Here is a 15548-nt window from a genome sequence, read left to right as displayed (position 1 = left end):
AACTTTTCCTTGCTTTGGGACAAGATGTTTACAAGATGACTCAAATAATGACCCTTGTCGAAGAGGCATTTACAGATATCATATTGACGCTTACGACGGTCGAAGTACTTTAATAACTGACGAAGACTAAAGAAATTCACCTCCGTTTTGATGGTTATGACCATAGGTATATATAGGTATGTGCCGCCCCAAAGGGTATGGTTTTTGAGCCGTTTTGGTCTGAAAACGGGTATAGATTTTGAAAATTTTGGTCTGAAATTGGGTATGGTTATCTGGGGAACGTTCACAAAAGCTTATAAACTTATTTTTCTTCCCAGCAACTGGAGCGAGTAACTGGTGAGAGACAAAGAGAAATAGATAAAATATATCATTTCAGCTAAATTTTACCTATTCATCCTTGTTACGTTGACTTCCGTTCAGCGTTCATTTCAAGGTCAGGTCTGAAAACGGGTATGGATTTTTGAGTCCAGGTCTGAAAACGGGTGTGGAAAATGACATTTTTTGGTCTGAAATTGGGTCTGGATTTGGAGATGCGGGCGGCACACCCCCACCAAAAATTCCAAGGAGTACCCCCTCCCCCCCGGGGGTTATGAGTACGAATTTGTCGGCGACATACTATCCGTTACTTGTGGCCTATTATCTATAGTTATTGTTTTAAGCGTCAATGAAGTTACTCGTTCCGAGCTATCGTCATCCAAAAGTAAACAGTGACGAGTTTGGAGCCTATTTTTGTGTAAGTGGGTTATCTGTTCTAGTAGTACCCTTGCTTTACCCTGATGACTAATCTCGTACCCAGATCTTCTCAAACCTCGGAGAGAACATCTGGTAAAGTCGGATTTTGCTCGCGTCAAATGTTTCAGACATCTGACACACGACGCGACTACGCATGCTCGGCTATTTAGTGGATGAAAAGCTCACTTAGCCACTGTAACGCGGGGAAAAGCACGCGCTGTGTTTGACGCGTACAAGCTAGCTGTACGCGTCAGATTTGCAAAATTTTTCACCCAGGTTTTACCCACGGATATCGTCATTTTAAAACATTTTGTACTAACAAGCTTTAACAATAAACTGTATCTGGTATTTATTCGCATTAGCAACGTTTAGCAAAGCAGTTTCTCAAGCTATACACAATGTCTTTTACAAAACTAATCTCTGCGTTGATTCCCAGCAGAATTTTATTCTGATAAACAGTGCGAAAGTGAAACTGAAATGAAATGAAAATTATGCGTAGTTCGATCGGTCGTCTACGTACAATACAATATTGTGATAACTAATTTGACCGTTTTCATTTAAAGAATCTCATTTTCTTGAATGATAGCAAATAGTGTTTTGTTTTGGCAAAACGTGACGGATAAACAAGGCAGTTTAACTCTTAAATGGAGTCTGAGAACGTGTAGTTTACCGAAGTGGCGTGAAAATCATTGCGAAATGCACAAACAACGACAAACTACGAACGGTAAACTAACACTCGATTTTGCCGATAAAGGAAATAAAAACTCACCTTTTGAAGATATTCAGGACCTTTAATTCCACTAGTATGAAGTCCTTTTACATTAACAACGGTGGGTGAGCAGCTTTTCCGATTTTATAGAGCAAAACTTTCACCGCTACAAAATAATCTCGCACGGTAAGCTCGTCGCGCCGCAAAACTGCATCCCGCCCGTTCCGTTGACCGCGGTCAAGATCGGAAAATCCCGCCCACTTCCGGAACCAATCAGATTGCAGGATTTGGTTCATCTTGCCCGCTCGCGCACTGAGAAAAAAATAATTAGCAATTATTGGGCTCATCCTCGGTGTAAGAACCTGTGAAACTCATCGGTGACGTAAAACAAAGAACGAACAAAGCAACAAAGAGCGTCAAAAAAAATGCAGAGCAGGAAAACAAAAGCTCCAAAACAAAGAAAAATATCACAGGTTCTTACACCGAGGTAAACCCAATTATTGGATGAGGCTGAGTATGATTTGAAGAATCTATTGAAGTGTCTATTGAAGCTAAATCTGATGACACAAAGCGATGTTTTCGAGTACAGGTTTCCATCGTTCTTGCTTACTTCGAGTCGACGTAGAATTTTCGTAAAACCGCTTCAAGTCCTCCGCTGTGGTTGGATCAGGAATCTTTTCCTCTTGAAGATACGCTTTCAAAATCGATCGACTCCCCTTCGTTGCTTTTTTCCGTGTTTTGACTTTCCTTGTCTTCTAATAACTTTAGAATTTTACCGCTTTGTAATGCTCAAATCTAGCGGCCATTTTCGCGCTTTCAACCTGCTCGGCAGCAAAGCCGTTCAGTAGCGTGACGTGAGCGGTTCTTGGGAACGAGGTTGCGATCCATTAATTTTTGTTGTCCATTACGACTGTGGACTTAGTTAATTTTTAAAGTAACTTGTTCAGTAATGAGGTACTTATTAAGCGCTTGTATAAACTTTTAAAACGACACCATCTCAAAAAAAAAATTATTATCTACTATATAGAAACACTGACATTGTATAAACCGGCTGGTATAATGCTAGACTATGTTCCTTACATTTTAAGAACACCACAGTCTAGAAAGTTTGCGAAGTTAAGTTCTTACATAACAGTATATATTCACTGTTAATACTGATAAATCAAACTAACGCCTTGTTTATCAAGATCTAATAAGGAGTTTTCCTTGTGCATTTGCTGACACTTTAGTGATACCCTGCTATCAGATAAAATATTAATATCACCGGCATTACAGATTAAATTAACATTTAATTTTTAGATACAACAGTTGTAAAACCGGTTCAAGTCCTTTTTCACAGGGTCTCTTACCCATGATATACCTGACACATTATTTAATAGCGCATGGGGTATAGCTGCAAATGCTGATTTCTCTCCGGGGGACTGTTGTTATTGATTGGCTGAAGTGTTCGGATAATGGGGACCTTGTGAAGGGGGGGGGGGGACTTATTGAGTTGAGTAAAAGGGGGATCACTCGGTTGGCTTGAACAGAGGAGGCCTGGGGAGTGTCAAATTATTCGAATTAAACCATTTATTTGTTTTGCAGTATGATGACGAGTTTCGTGTTGAAAATTTCTGCATGGTCGGACACGGCTCGTAAGCGAATACCACCAAGGCTTGACAGCACCTTCGGGTGGTGCGGGCGGCTGTATTCTTATGCATGTAGCTAGCAAAAAATTAATGTGGAGCACACTAATTAAAAGAGCCTATACCTATTCAGTCGTAGTTTTCAGATCGTAAACATTTCGGACGTTGCAAATGCTGCCCTCGTAAACGGGGTTTGTAACCGAGGGTCTTACCATAGCTAACTATGGTCTTACATTCGGGACGCGTACAGGCTAGGGTTGGGGTTGGGGCTTATAGCTCGGAGGGGGAGGGAGAATAAACCAGCAAATATGTCTGGTAGAGAATTTATTTCGAAGAATTTTATCGCTTCAACAAAAGTTGTTGCCGGGGGGCGTCAGGAACAGCACACCTTGCATGCAATTGTACGCCAGCGACTACTGTCAATGGCATGCGCCTCAGCTCGATCTTGTCCGCAGTTATTAGGCAACACTGACAATAAAAACAACAACAATAACAAAAGCTCCGACAATTGTCAAAGTTTTTTAATAATAAAAGTAGTAGTTTAAACTATGGATATATTCTTCAATTACGCCAAGTGTAATTCCATGCTTCTTAAATCATGCCAAGTTACACTTGATATTAACACAACTTCTTGTTAACAACTTTTAAAGAACAGTTTGCAGACAAACAGAAATTCACTATCTCTGTAGCGAAGAGCAGCAAAAAGAGCAGCTTAATAGATACCTATAGCTATTTTAAGCATCTGTATGGCACAAAATGGCAGGGAATTCAGATGGCGTGAATATTGTATTAAAAATTATTACAGAAAAAGTTCTACATAGTAATAAAATGTTCAAGTTCTTGGTACTTTTGAATACTTTTTTCCTTTAAAATAGAGCTACGTATAATAAGCGTCACAGACGGTGCACCTGAAATAGGCGAGGTCTCGGCGCTTTTTTTGGTAACTCTGTGCGAGGCTGAGGAGGCCGGGAAATTTATCTATCCTTCAAATAGCTTGCGAGAGGGAGTCCTGCCCGATCGATGAAGTCACTGAAACAGGTCGGGGAATTTTTTTAGCGCACAGTCTTGCTCGCTGGCGCGTAAAGCAAGGAAGATGAGCCTGCTTGCCGCAGAACTAGTGCAAGAAAAATAGTATCGTTAGTCAATTCAATAATTATTCAGGCAGTCTACTCAGGAAAAAAAAATTCGTGTTCTAATCTTTCTCTAAAAAAATTCTCTCTTCGAACATATGACCTTTTAATTGTTCTCTCGCACACTATTTGAATGATCAATATATATTTTTCTTTTTTGTGAAATATCAACAAATTGCAGGAGGCGTTCGAGCCGATAAGCTTACGCGTGAGAGGCGGTCCTTCCCCATACAATTGCACTGGAATTCTTCACCCTCATTCAAAATTCTTTAGGCTACGTTTCGCTTACGCTAAAATACGCGCTGTTTTTCAGACTAGCTTTATTACTGAGCTATAGGAGACTTGTAACAGCTTGGTTCAAATGAGACACGGGGGGAGGGGATGACTCCCATATAAAAAAAGAGAAAATACAAGTGACTCGTTGGATATTTCATAGTATACCACTCGAAAGCGTTGCATAACTAGTATATAGAAGAAGACTACAACTTATGATTTATGCTTAATAAGTTTTCAAGAACATCTTGGAGTAAACAAGTAAAACAAATACAAGTTGGCCAAATACCAAGGTTGGCGCAGAACTTGGACCAGTCTTGTAGTCATCATCTGAGTCAGCACCAAGAGTCTCACCTATAAGGTTTGAAATATCTCAGTTAATACGCAGTTCAGCCAATCTTCAAATTCTCGAATACGCATTTGTCACAGTCATCGTGATATTATTCTGCGTAGGTGGCAGGATTCGCGACCGAGTGCTTTGTTTACGGCGAACGGCGGAGTCGAGCTGCGAAACCGCGAGGGAATTTTCCCCGCGATTTTTGTCGAGCCGTGCTAATCCCACCAGCTACGCAGGCTATCGTGATAAAAATGGGCTGTTCACAGCACTCTTCTTTATTTTCTCGTATTTTTTGGAGAGAATCTAAACAGACTATCATTTAAAATTTCTATTGCACTATCGGCATGCAACGAGTATTTTAAGAGCCCAATATCCTTTCCGAAGTTGACCCGGAGTATTTCGGAGTCATTTCCGATGTTGTTCCAAAGGATGTAATGTATATGAAGAAGAAACCAGAATAAGTCTGTGAGAAAAAAAGGCTAACATATTACTGCATGATGTCAGTTAAAACGAGGAAATGATTTGCGGGCACATTGTTGCTTACTATTTTTCTTGGACAAGCAAACGAGTGGGAAACAATTGTTTTGTTTCCATGCTGCGCAAACCTAGAAACATTTGTTGCGAACACAAAATGTTTTAAAAAAAGATCAGAAACAGTTTTTCAAGTCTCGGACATAAATTATGTGTCCGCAACAAATGTTGCGCACGGGGGCAAAGAGGTAAGCGTTTGTGTCCTCGACGAAGGCAGCAAAACCGAAACTGGTCGGTAAACCTCTACCGAAGTTTTTATTGATTGTCAACTTAGTCTAAAGAACTGGGTTATGCAGGTCACGAACTATCACTAATAACCAGCTGTAAAACACTTCTTGTGCTTGTGTTATTTAGTTCCGTTTTAAGGAGGCTCGATGTAGTTTTTTCAGCCGAAGGGTGGTTGTTTGGAAAATTAAAATTCTCTGGCGAGCCAATGTTCAATTTTTGCTAAAATACACCATTATGATCAAATATGACCAAATTTTATTTTTTTTACCGGTCATTTTGTCAGAAAGGTTAACGTAGCAACCATTAACCGTTTCTTTTCTTCTCAAACAAGCTTGATTTTCTCGAAATCTAGATTTACTCTTGTTGTTTATTTTTTGATATGTTAAAGTTTAGTAGATTGACTAAACGATTGACAACATTTTAGAAAAATCTGTAAGAGCGTTTTCAAGTAAATCAAGAATGAAATTTTCAGAAAAACCCGTTTTAATCTAAAATAGGCGCTTTTAAATTGTTTCGTATTATTTGAGCGCAGTTACTCTCACTAAAATATGAATACTTACACCATCAAAGATCATTTACTAAAAGCGAAATAGTTTTTGCTTTAATTTGTTAAAATATATCGACTGCCAATTGTAGGAAATTATGAGGAATTAACATAAACTTCATTCTTGATTTACTTGAAAACGCTCTTACAGATTTTCCTAAAATTTTGTGTACAGGTAGTCAATCTACTATACTTGAACATATCAAAAAATGAATACCAAGAGTCAATCTAGATTTCGAGAAAATCAAACTTGTTTGAGAACAAAAGAAAACGTCAGTGGTTGCTATGGTAACCTTTGTGATTAAGTGACAGGTAAAAAATAAAAATTTGGTCATATTTGATCATTATAGTGTATTTTGGCAAAAATCGAGCATTGGCTTCCTTGATAATTTTAATTTTCAATACAACCACCCTTCGGCTAAAAAAACTACATCGAGCCTCCTTAACGAGCACATGCGAACTCGAACACAAACGCAAGCTTAGTGTGATCGTGTCTGGGTGCAGAATAGCCGTGAAAACGACTGTTTGTGGTGACTGGCGTTTCCGTCCGGCCTGCAGAGCTGTCATCATCTAAGGGTGAAGTGGAAAACTTTTCCCTTGTCAGATTTCACTGGTTGTCAGTCAGTTTGTCGGCGTAATTTGAATGGTTTAAAAAGTTGAGCGTTCTTCCCGATAGGTAGTTATTGTCAAGTTGATCCTTGTATTATTTTGTTGGTTTGTACTTATTCTCTGACACAAACTTGAGTAGTCTGGGTATTCTTTCGAAACATTTTCAAGAATAGTTTGGAGAGATCGCAATAAAGACATGATCAGTAAAGATTGAAAAAAGATAAGCTTTTCGTGCGCCACGTTAAAAAATAACCCTTGGAGATATAGACGTTTACATACTTGCATTCAGGTTTCTTGACCTTCCTTCTCTTCGTCGGATTATCAGGGCCGAGCACAGCAGGTGCGCGTTTAACAGGCTTTCTTGACGTGGACAAATGACCGGTTTGCACGTCATTAGCAGCAGCACATTTTACTTCTTCAATCTGTTTTTGTAGTGTTGCCACGTCTTCCTTTAATGCCGCATTCTGTAAGTCATCAACAGCGGTTCGTTTTACTTTTTTAATCTCTCTTACCAGTTTTGCCACGGCTGCTTTCAGTGCCTTATTTTCAGAGTGAAGTATTTCCTTAGACAACTTTAGTTTGCCAACTTCTACGTACAAGTCCCACATCAGTTCATTATGCATGTAAAACATGTTTAAGATTGCTTCCATCGACTTTTGTAGTTGCTTTTTTGTGGATTCTGCCTCGGTTTGTTGTTCTTCCATTTCACCTTGTATTTTCTCCAACTTGATTAACCGCTTTTTCATGGAATTCATTGCATCTTTCCATTTTTCAGTTTGTTTGCTTTGTTTGTTTGTTCGTTTGATTTTTTGCTCCATCTTGTCTAGCCGCTCTTCAATGGATATGATAGTCTCGGTTTGCAGTTCTTCTACTCGTTCTTTTACTTCCTTCAGCTCTTCTTGTCGCTCTTTCATGGATTTTGCCTCAGTTTGCATTTCTTCTATTTGATCTTCTTTTTGCTCCAACTTGTCTAGCCGCTCTTTAATGGATGTGATAGTCTCGGTTTCCAGTTCTTCTACTCGATCTTGTACTTTCTTTAGCTCTTCTAGTCGCTCTTCCATGGATTCTGCGGTCTCGTTCTGCAGTTCTTCTATTTGATCATCTACTTTCTTCAACTGTTGCTTTTTCATGGATACCTCGATTTGCAATTCTCCAATATTATCTTCCACATCCTCCAACTCTTCCAAACGCTCTATTGCTTTTACGAGGCTGGACCATATTTGTCTCAGGTGTTCTCCTCGCGAGGCCTCAAGATGATCTTTCAAATGAATCCTTTTGTCCTTATAAAGAAGAAATTAAAATAATTTTATATCATGATGTCAATTCTAAGGGGACAGACAGGTATATTGAACGGCGTAAAGGTAACGTCTCCCCCTGAAACCACCTCCCCTCCCCCACCTGCACTTCGAAAGGAAAGTTACAAAACAAAACAAAAAAACATACAGTAAAGGTTTAAATTTAAGATGGCTCCGTAGTTGACAGATCACCATTGACCAAATTTAAAAAATGTAATTACAATTAAATAATAGAATAATAATATAGTATACAATACAAAATTATTAATAAAGTAAAAATAACTTAAGCTCACCCCCTCCCCACCTCACGATTAAATTATGATGACGTTAAAAGTGTTTTCACTCCAAACTCGAAGGCCCAGTTGTCCTGCACCGATTCAAAGCGGCTCTCTGATTGGCTGATTTTGGCTGATTTTATAAATTTTGTACCGAGACGTACCGGACCAATCACACGCGAGCTTTAGTTGTGAAGCCAAAGTTGGTCGGCGAAACGGTTGGTGTCATTTAGCTATGTTCGTCTGTTCGACGAGATGCATCGTTTTTTACGATATTTTAGTTGAGATTGTCAGTTTTGTAAGCTTTGGACGTTTTCTTGTTATTGTGTTGTTTATGGTACACCCGGTATAGTCGGTACGGCCGGTACAGTCGGTACACTCGGTACGCCCGGTACACTCGGTACACTCGGTACAGTCGGTATGGCCGGTACAGTCGGTACGGCCGGGTGTACCGAGCGTACCGGGCGTACCGAGTGTACCGGGTGTACCGAGTGTACCGAGTGTACCGAGTGTACCGGGCGTACCGAGTGTACCGGGTGTACCGAGTGTACCGGGCGTACCAGGCGTACCGGGTTTACCCAGCGCACCGAGCGTGCCGGCTTAGATGCCGTTTTTCATACCTGTACTACGATTAATATGATCTTTTAAGCGATGCATGTTCACCGAAATTTGCCGTTGAGTTCACAACAAACACAAACCCAAAAAGGATTAATAAAGCAGAGGGAACGCGTGCTTTACACAACTTATTGCGTCCAATCGTTTACTTCATGATTCCTGTGTGTGTCGTGTGTATGTGAGTGTGTGTGTAATTTTCTCGGGTGAGTAATTTATTTTTTTAAACTTACACGTCATGCATATCCCCTTTACGACTATTACCACTATATTTACTACTATTATATGGCAAAGCCAGTCTTATACAAATCCGAGTGTTTTGATTGGTTCTTTCTTGGTCGGGATTTTGCCATACGGACCACTTCCATGAAAACGGTCCAAGCCGTGTATTTTTTCGAAAGCCGGCAAATTCAAATTTCCAACTAAACCTGCTAAAACAAAACGTGTACTCTTACATTCCCAAAGAAACTACCGAAAAGATTGATATTTTTCAGAGCTTACAACGTGGACGAAGAAAACGAATATTCACCGAGCGAATTCCAACCGAATTATCTTAAGATCTCTTAAAGTTTGGGAAACTTCTGATTTGGAAACAAACACATGCATCACCGAAAGACAACAGAGCACTTCTTACAATGTCTACAAGTAGGCCATGTTTGTATGTGCATGAGTTATTGTTCTTGAGCCAATTGACGACAACATTCATTTACACTCAAAACTGATCCTTCCTTCCTTCCTTTAGTGGTACTAAACTTATTTTTTTATTGATGATATAATGTGAGTCACTTTTCGCGGCATGTCATATTCGCGACACTTATTGGACCTTATTGTTCGCGTCACTTTTATTTCGCGATTTTTTGGAATATCGAAATTCGCGAAATAAAAGGAAAAGTGTCGCGAAAATTATATGTAATAAGGTACATTGCACAAATAAGCGCACACTCTGGTTGCACGAAGAAAATTACTAGAAAATTAAATTTATAGTTTATATGCAATTCCTTGTCTCGAACATCAGTAACGGTACGATCCTGAGGAGGTAATTTAAAAAGTCCACAAAACCGGGTCATTCGGTTGCAATCTATGTAAAGAGTATTTCAGTTGATTGCTAGTATTTAACATCATTACAAGACAGCAGCGTAAATCCAGCAAACGATGATGCCGGGTCAGCAACAGCAGCGCATTAAGTGTCATTTTCCACATGTGAAAAAGCAGGATCCGTGTCAAGCCGACTTCGGATCGTTTCAATCTTCTGTACAAAGTTTGAGCAGTCCCGCACCGGTTCAAAGCGTCTCTCTGATTGGCTGATTCACGAGAACAATAGAAAATTATTTATTAAAATAAATACTTTATATGTTTTGTGGTGATTTCTTTCACCGTTAGTAGTTCCTCTAATTTACATTCCATCTAAGGAACATTTCTGGCTAATCAAAGGTATTTTTAAATAGCAACGGCAAACATGGGAAAGCATGGATACGCACGTCTATGACCGGAGCCGGCCATTTCTGGCCGAGCCGGCCGAACCGGCCGAACCGGCCGTACCGACGGTACTGGCTGTATCGGCCGTACCAGCGGTACCGACTGTACCGGCCGAACCGGCCGTACCGGCCGTACCGGCTGTACCGGCTGTACCGGCTGTACCGGCTGTGCCGGCTGTACCGGCTGTGCCGGCTGTACCGGCTGTACCGAGCGTACCGAGCGTACCGAGCTTACCGAGTGTACCGAGCGTACCGAGCGTACCGAGCGTACCGAGTGTACCGGCTGTACCGGCTGTACCGGCTGTACCGGGTGTACCGGCTGTACCGGCTGTACCGGCTGTACCGGCTGTACCGGCTGTACAGGCTGTACCGAGTGTACCGAGTGTACCGAGTGTACCGAGTGTACCGGCTGTACCGGCTGTACCGAGTGTATCGAGTGTACCGAGTGTACCGAGTGTACCAAGTGTACCGGCTGTACCGGCTGTACCGGTTGTACCGAGTGTACCGGCTGTACCGGCTGTACCGGGTGTACCGAGTGTACTGGCTGTACCGGCTGTACCGGGTGTACCGAGTGTACCGGCTGTACCGGGTGTACCGAGTGTACCGAGTGTACCGAGTGTACCGAGTGTACCGAGTGTACCGAGTGTACCGGCTGTACCGGCTGTACCGAGTGTACCGAGTGTACCGGGTGTACCGAGCGTACCGAGTGTACCGAGTGTACCGAGCGTACCGAGTGTACCGGGTGTACCGGCCGTACCGAGTGTACCGGGTGTACCGGGTGTACCGAGTGTACCGAGTGTACCGAGTGTTCCGAGTGTTCCGAGTGTACCGGGTGTACCGAGTGTATCGGGTGTACCGTGTGTACCGGACCGTAGAACGTTGAGAGTAAGAAGGAGTATCACAAAAGTTTGCAATGAGATGTATATAATTATCGGACAGTAATTCTGGTTCACAAAGTTCTCAAGCTTTACGCAAAAGCTTGCGGTGATTCTGTGTCATTCTGTAAAACGTCAAACCTGCTTTTTGATGTTTGGTGTTGTTTGAAAATATTTATTTCAACAAGAAAGTAGGACAGAAGTTGGCAATAGATTGAAAATAATTCAGGTGCATAAGTCTGACGGACTTCCTCTTATTCCATCTTTCGGCGTGACAGTATTTCGTGGGAATTTATTTTCGCTATTTGGAGAAAAGTATGTTAAAACATTAAAAAATATATGTCCAATAATGTTTTAGTTTTATTGGAGACATATGCGGCTTTCACAAACGACTTTGGGAAAAACTTTGCAGTTGTCCTGCACCGATTCAAAGCGGCTCTCTGATTGGCTGATTTTGGCTGATTTTATAAATTTTGTACCGAGACGTACCGGACCAATCACACGCGAGCTTTAGTTGTGAAGCCAAAGTTGGTCGGCGAAACGGTTGGTGTCATTTAGCTATGTTCGTCTGTTCGACGAGATGCATCGTTTTTTACGATATTTTAGTTGAGATTGTCAGTTTTGTAAGCTTTGGACGTTTTCTTGTTATTGTGTTGTTTATGGTACACCCGGTATAGTCGGTACGGCCGGTACAGTCGGTACACTCGGTACGCCCGGTACACTCGGTACACTCGGTACAGTCGGTATGGCCGGTACAGTCGGTACGGCCGGGTGTACCGAGCGTACCGGGCGTACCGAGTGTACCGGGTGTACCGAGTGTACCGAGTGTACCGAGTGTACCGAGTGTACCGAGTGTACCGGGCGTACCGAGTGTACTGGGTGTACCGATTGTACTGGGCGTACCAGGCGTACCGGGTTTACCCAGCGCACCGAGCGTGCCGGCTTAGATGCCGTTTTTCATACCTGTACTACGATTAATATGATCTTTTAAGCGATGCATGTTCACCGAAATTTGCCGTTGAGTTCACAACAAACACAAACCCAAAAAGGATTAATAAAGCAGAGGGAACGCGTGCTTTACACAACTTATTGCGTCCAATCGTTTACTTCATGATTCCTGTGTGTGTCGTGTGTATGTGAGTGTGTGTGTAATTTTCTCGGGTGAGTAATTTATTTTTTTAAACTTACACGTCATGCATATCCCCTTTACGACTATTACCACTATATTTACTACTATTATATGGCAAAGCCAGTCTTATACAAATCCGAGTGTTTTGATTGGTTCTTTCTTGGTCGGGATTTTGCCATACGGACCACTTCCATGAAAACGGTCCAAGCCGTGTATTTTTTCGAAAGCCGGCAAATTCAAATTTTCAACTAAACCTGCTAAAACAAAACGTGTACTCTTACATTCCCAAAGAAACTACCGAAAAGATTGATATTTTTCAGAGCTTACAACGTGGACGAAGAAAACGAATATTCACCGAGCGAATTCCAACCGAATTATCTTAAGATCTCTTAAAGTTTGGGAAACTTCTGATTTGGAAACAAACACATGCATCACCGAAAGACAACAGAGCACTTCTTACAATGTCTACAAGTAGGCCATGTTTGTATGTGCATGAGTTATTGTTCTTGAGCCAATTGACGACAACATTCATTTACACTCAAAACTGATCCTTCCTTCCTTCCTTTAGTGGTACTAAACTTATTTTTTTATTGATGATATAATGTGAGTCACTTTTCGCGGCATGTCATATTCGCGACACTTATTGGACCTTATTGTTCGCGTCACTTTTATTTCGCGATTTTTTGGAATATCGAAATTCGCGAAATAAAAGGAAAAGTGTCGCGAAAATTATATGTAATAAGGTACATTGCACAAATAAGCGCACACTCTGGTTGCACGAAGAAAATTACTAGAAAATTAAATTTATAGTTTATATGCAATTCCTTGTCTCGAACATCAGTAACGGTACGATCCTGAGGAGGTAATTTAAAAAGTCCACAAAACCGGGTCATTCGGTTGCAATCTATGTAAAGAGTATTTCAGTTGATTGCTAGTATTTAACATCATTACAAGACAGCAGCGTAAATCCAGCAAACGATGATGCCGGGTCAGCAACAGCAGCGCATTAAGTGTCATTTTCCACATGTGAAAAAGCAGGATCCGTGTCAAGCCGACTTCGGATCGTTTCAATCTTCTGTACAAAGTTTTTCCCAAAGTCGTTTGTGAAAGCCGCATATGTCTCCAATAAAACTAAAACATTATTGGACATATATTTTTTAATGTTTTAACATACTTTTCTCCAAATAGCGAAAATAAATTCCCACGAAATACTGTCACGCCGAAAGATGGAATAAGAGGAAGTCCGTCAGACTTATGCACCTGAATTATTTTCAATCTATTGCCAACTTCTGTCCTACTTTCTTGTTGAAATAAATATTTTCAAACAACACCAAACATCAAAAAGCAGGTTTGACGTTTTACAGAATGACACAGAATCACCGCAAGCTTTTGCGTAAAGCTTGAGAACTTTGTGAACCAGAATTACTGTACGATAATTATATACATCTCATTGCAAACTTTTGTGATACTCCTTCTTACTCTCAACGTTCTACGGTCCGGTACACACGGTACACCCGATACACTCGGTACACCCGGTACACTCGGAACACTCGGAACACTCGGTACACTCGGTACACTCGGTACACCTGGTACACCCGGTACACTCGGTACGGCCGGTACACCCGGTACACTCGGTACGCTCGGTACACTCGGTACACTCGGTACGCTCGGTACACTCGGTACAGCCGGTACACTCGGTACAGCCGGTACACTCGGTACACTCGGTACACTCGGTACACCCGGTACAGCCGGTACACTCGGTACACCCGGTACAGCCGGTACAGCCAGTACACTCGGTACACCCGGTACAGCCGGTACAGCCGGTACACTCGGTACAACCGGTACAGCCGGTACAGCCGGTACACTCGGTACACTCGGTACAGCCGGTACACTCGGTACACTTGGTACAGCCGGTACAGCCGGTACAGCCGGTACAGCCGGTACACTCGGTACACCCGGTACAGCCGGTACAGCCGGTACAGCCGGTACAGCCGGTACACTCGGTACACTCGGTACACTCGGTACACTCGGTACACTCGGTACACTCGGTACACTCGATACACTCGGTACAGCCGGTACAGCCGGTACACTCGGTACACTCGGTACACTCGGTACACTCGGTACAGCCTGTACAGCCGGTACAGCCGGTACAGCCGGTACAGCCGGTACAGCCGGTACAGCCGGTACACTCGGTACACCCGGTACAGCCGGTACAGCCGGTACAGCCGGTACACTCGGTACACTCGGTACGCTCGGTACGCTCGGTACGCTCGGTACACTCGGTAAGCTCGGTACGCTCGGTACGCTCGGTACAGCCGGTACAGCCGGCACAGCCGGTACAGCCGGCACAGCCGGTACAGCCGGTACAGCCGGTACGGCCGGTACGGCCGGTTCGGCCGGTACAGTCGGTACTGCTGGTACGGCCGATACAGCCAGTACCGTCGGTACGGCCGGTTCGGCCGGTTCGGCCGGCTCGGCCAGAAATGGCCGGCTCCGGTCATAGCTGTGCGTATCCATGCTTTCCCATGTTTGCCGTTGCTATTTAAAAATACCTTTGATTAGCCAGAAATGTTCCTTAGATGGAATGTAAATTAGAGGAACTACTAACGGTGAAAGAAATCACCACAAAACATATAAAGTATTTATTTTAATAAATAATTTTCTATTGTTCTCGTGAATCAGCCAATCAGAGAGACGCTTTGAACCGGTGCGGGACTGCTCTTTGTGTGACACTGGAGTGATATGAAGGACCAAAAAAGACCTACACACTAAGAACAACTTATTTAGCTTAATTTATAAACTTGAAACTGTTGAAAAGCAACAGTGGGTCTATGTTAGACTGCTATAAACAAACATTACATCGAAGAAGCCAGCCATGACATGAACGTTCATTCTCAAGGTTGTTTTATTATCGAGAACTCAACAAAACAAACTGTCACGAATAGTTTGTAAAGTTCGATCGATCGATTTCTAATGAAGAATAGCCAAGATTAATAGTATTACTTGTTGAATTGGTCAGTGCCGTTGTGTTAATTAACTTATAGGACGATTTTTGCTGACGTCATTGTTTACATTTTGCCTCATTCAGCATACGACTTTGCGTAGAGAAGGCATCCTGCTATATACAAAGCAGCGTCTCCAGATATTTAAAGAGCTTGTGAAACTTCAT

The 15548-nt window shown here is 42.2% G+C and overlaps 2 protein-coding genes across 2 annotated transcripts in view; both read right to left on the bottom strand.

Annotated features, from left to right (window-relative positions):
* The window catches only part of LOC144651724 (uncharacterized), a 165431-nt gene that overhangs the window by 35776 nt on the left and 114107 nt on the right, over positions 1-15548 (bottom strand). The gene's annotated exons all lie outside the window — the stretch shown is intronic.
* LOC144652715 (uncharacterized) lies at positions 3572-8050 on the bottom strand. The gene is made up of 2 exons (XM_078512764.1): positions 6998-8050; positions 3572-4823 (listed from the first exon to the last, which is right to left on the bottom strand). The coding sequence occupies exons 1-2, from the start codon at positions 7846-7848 to the stop codon at positions 4820-4822; spliced, it is 855 nt and encodes a 284-aa protein (XP_078368890.1). The 5' UTR covers positions 7849-8050; the 3' UTR covers positions 3572-4819.

Source organism: Oculina patagonica, chromosome 4 (genome assembly GCF_052425735.1).
Source record: "Oculina patagonica isolate OP01 chromosome 4, crgOcupat, whole genome shotgun sequence".
NCBI lineage: Eukaryota > Metazoa > Cnidaria > Anthozoa > Scleractinia > Oculinidae > Oculina > Oculina patagonica.
Note: the sequence above shows the minus strand (reverse complement) of the source record. Positions and strands in the feature narration are given on the sequence as shown.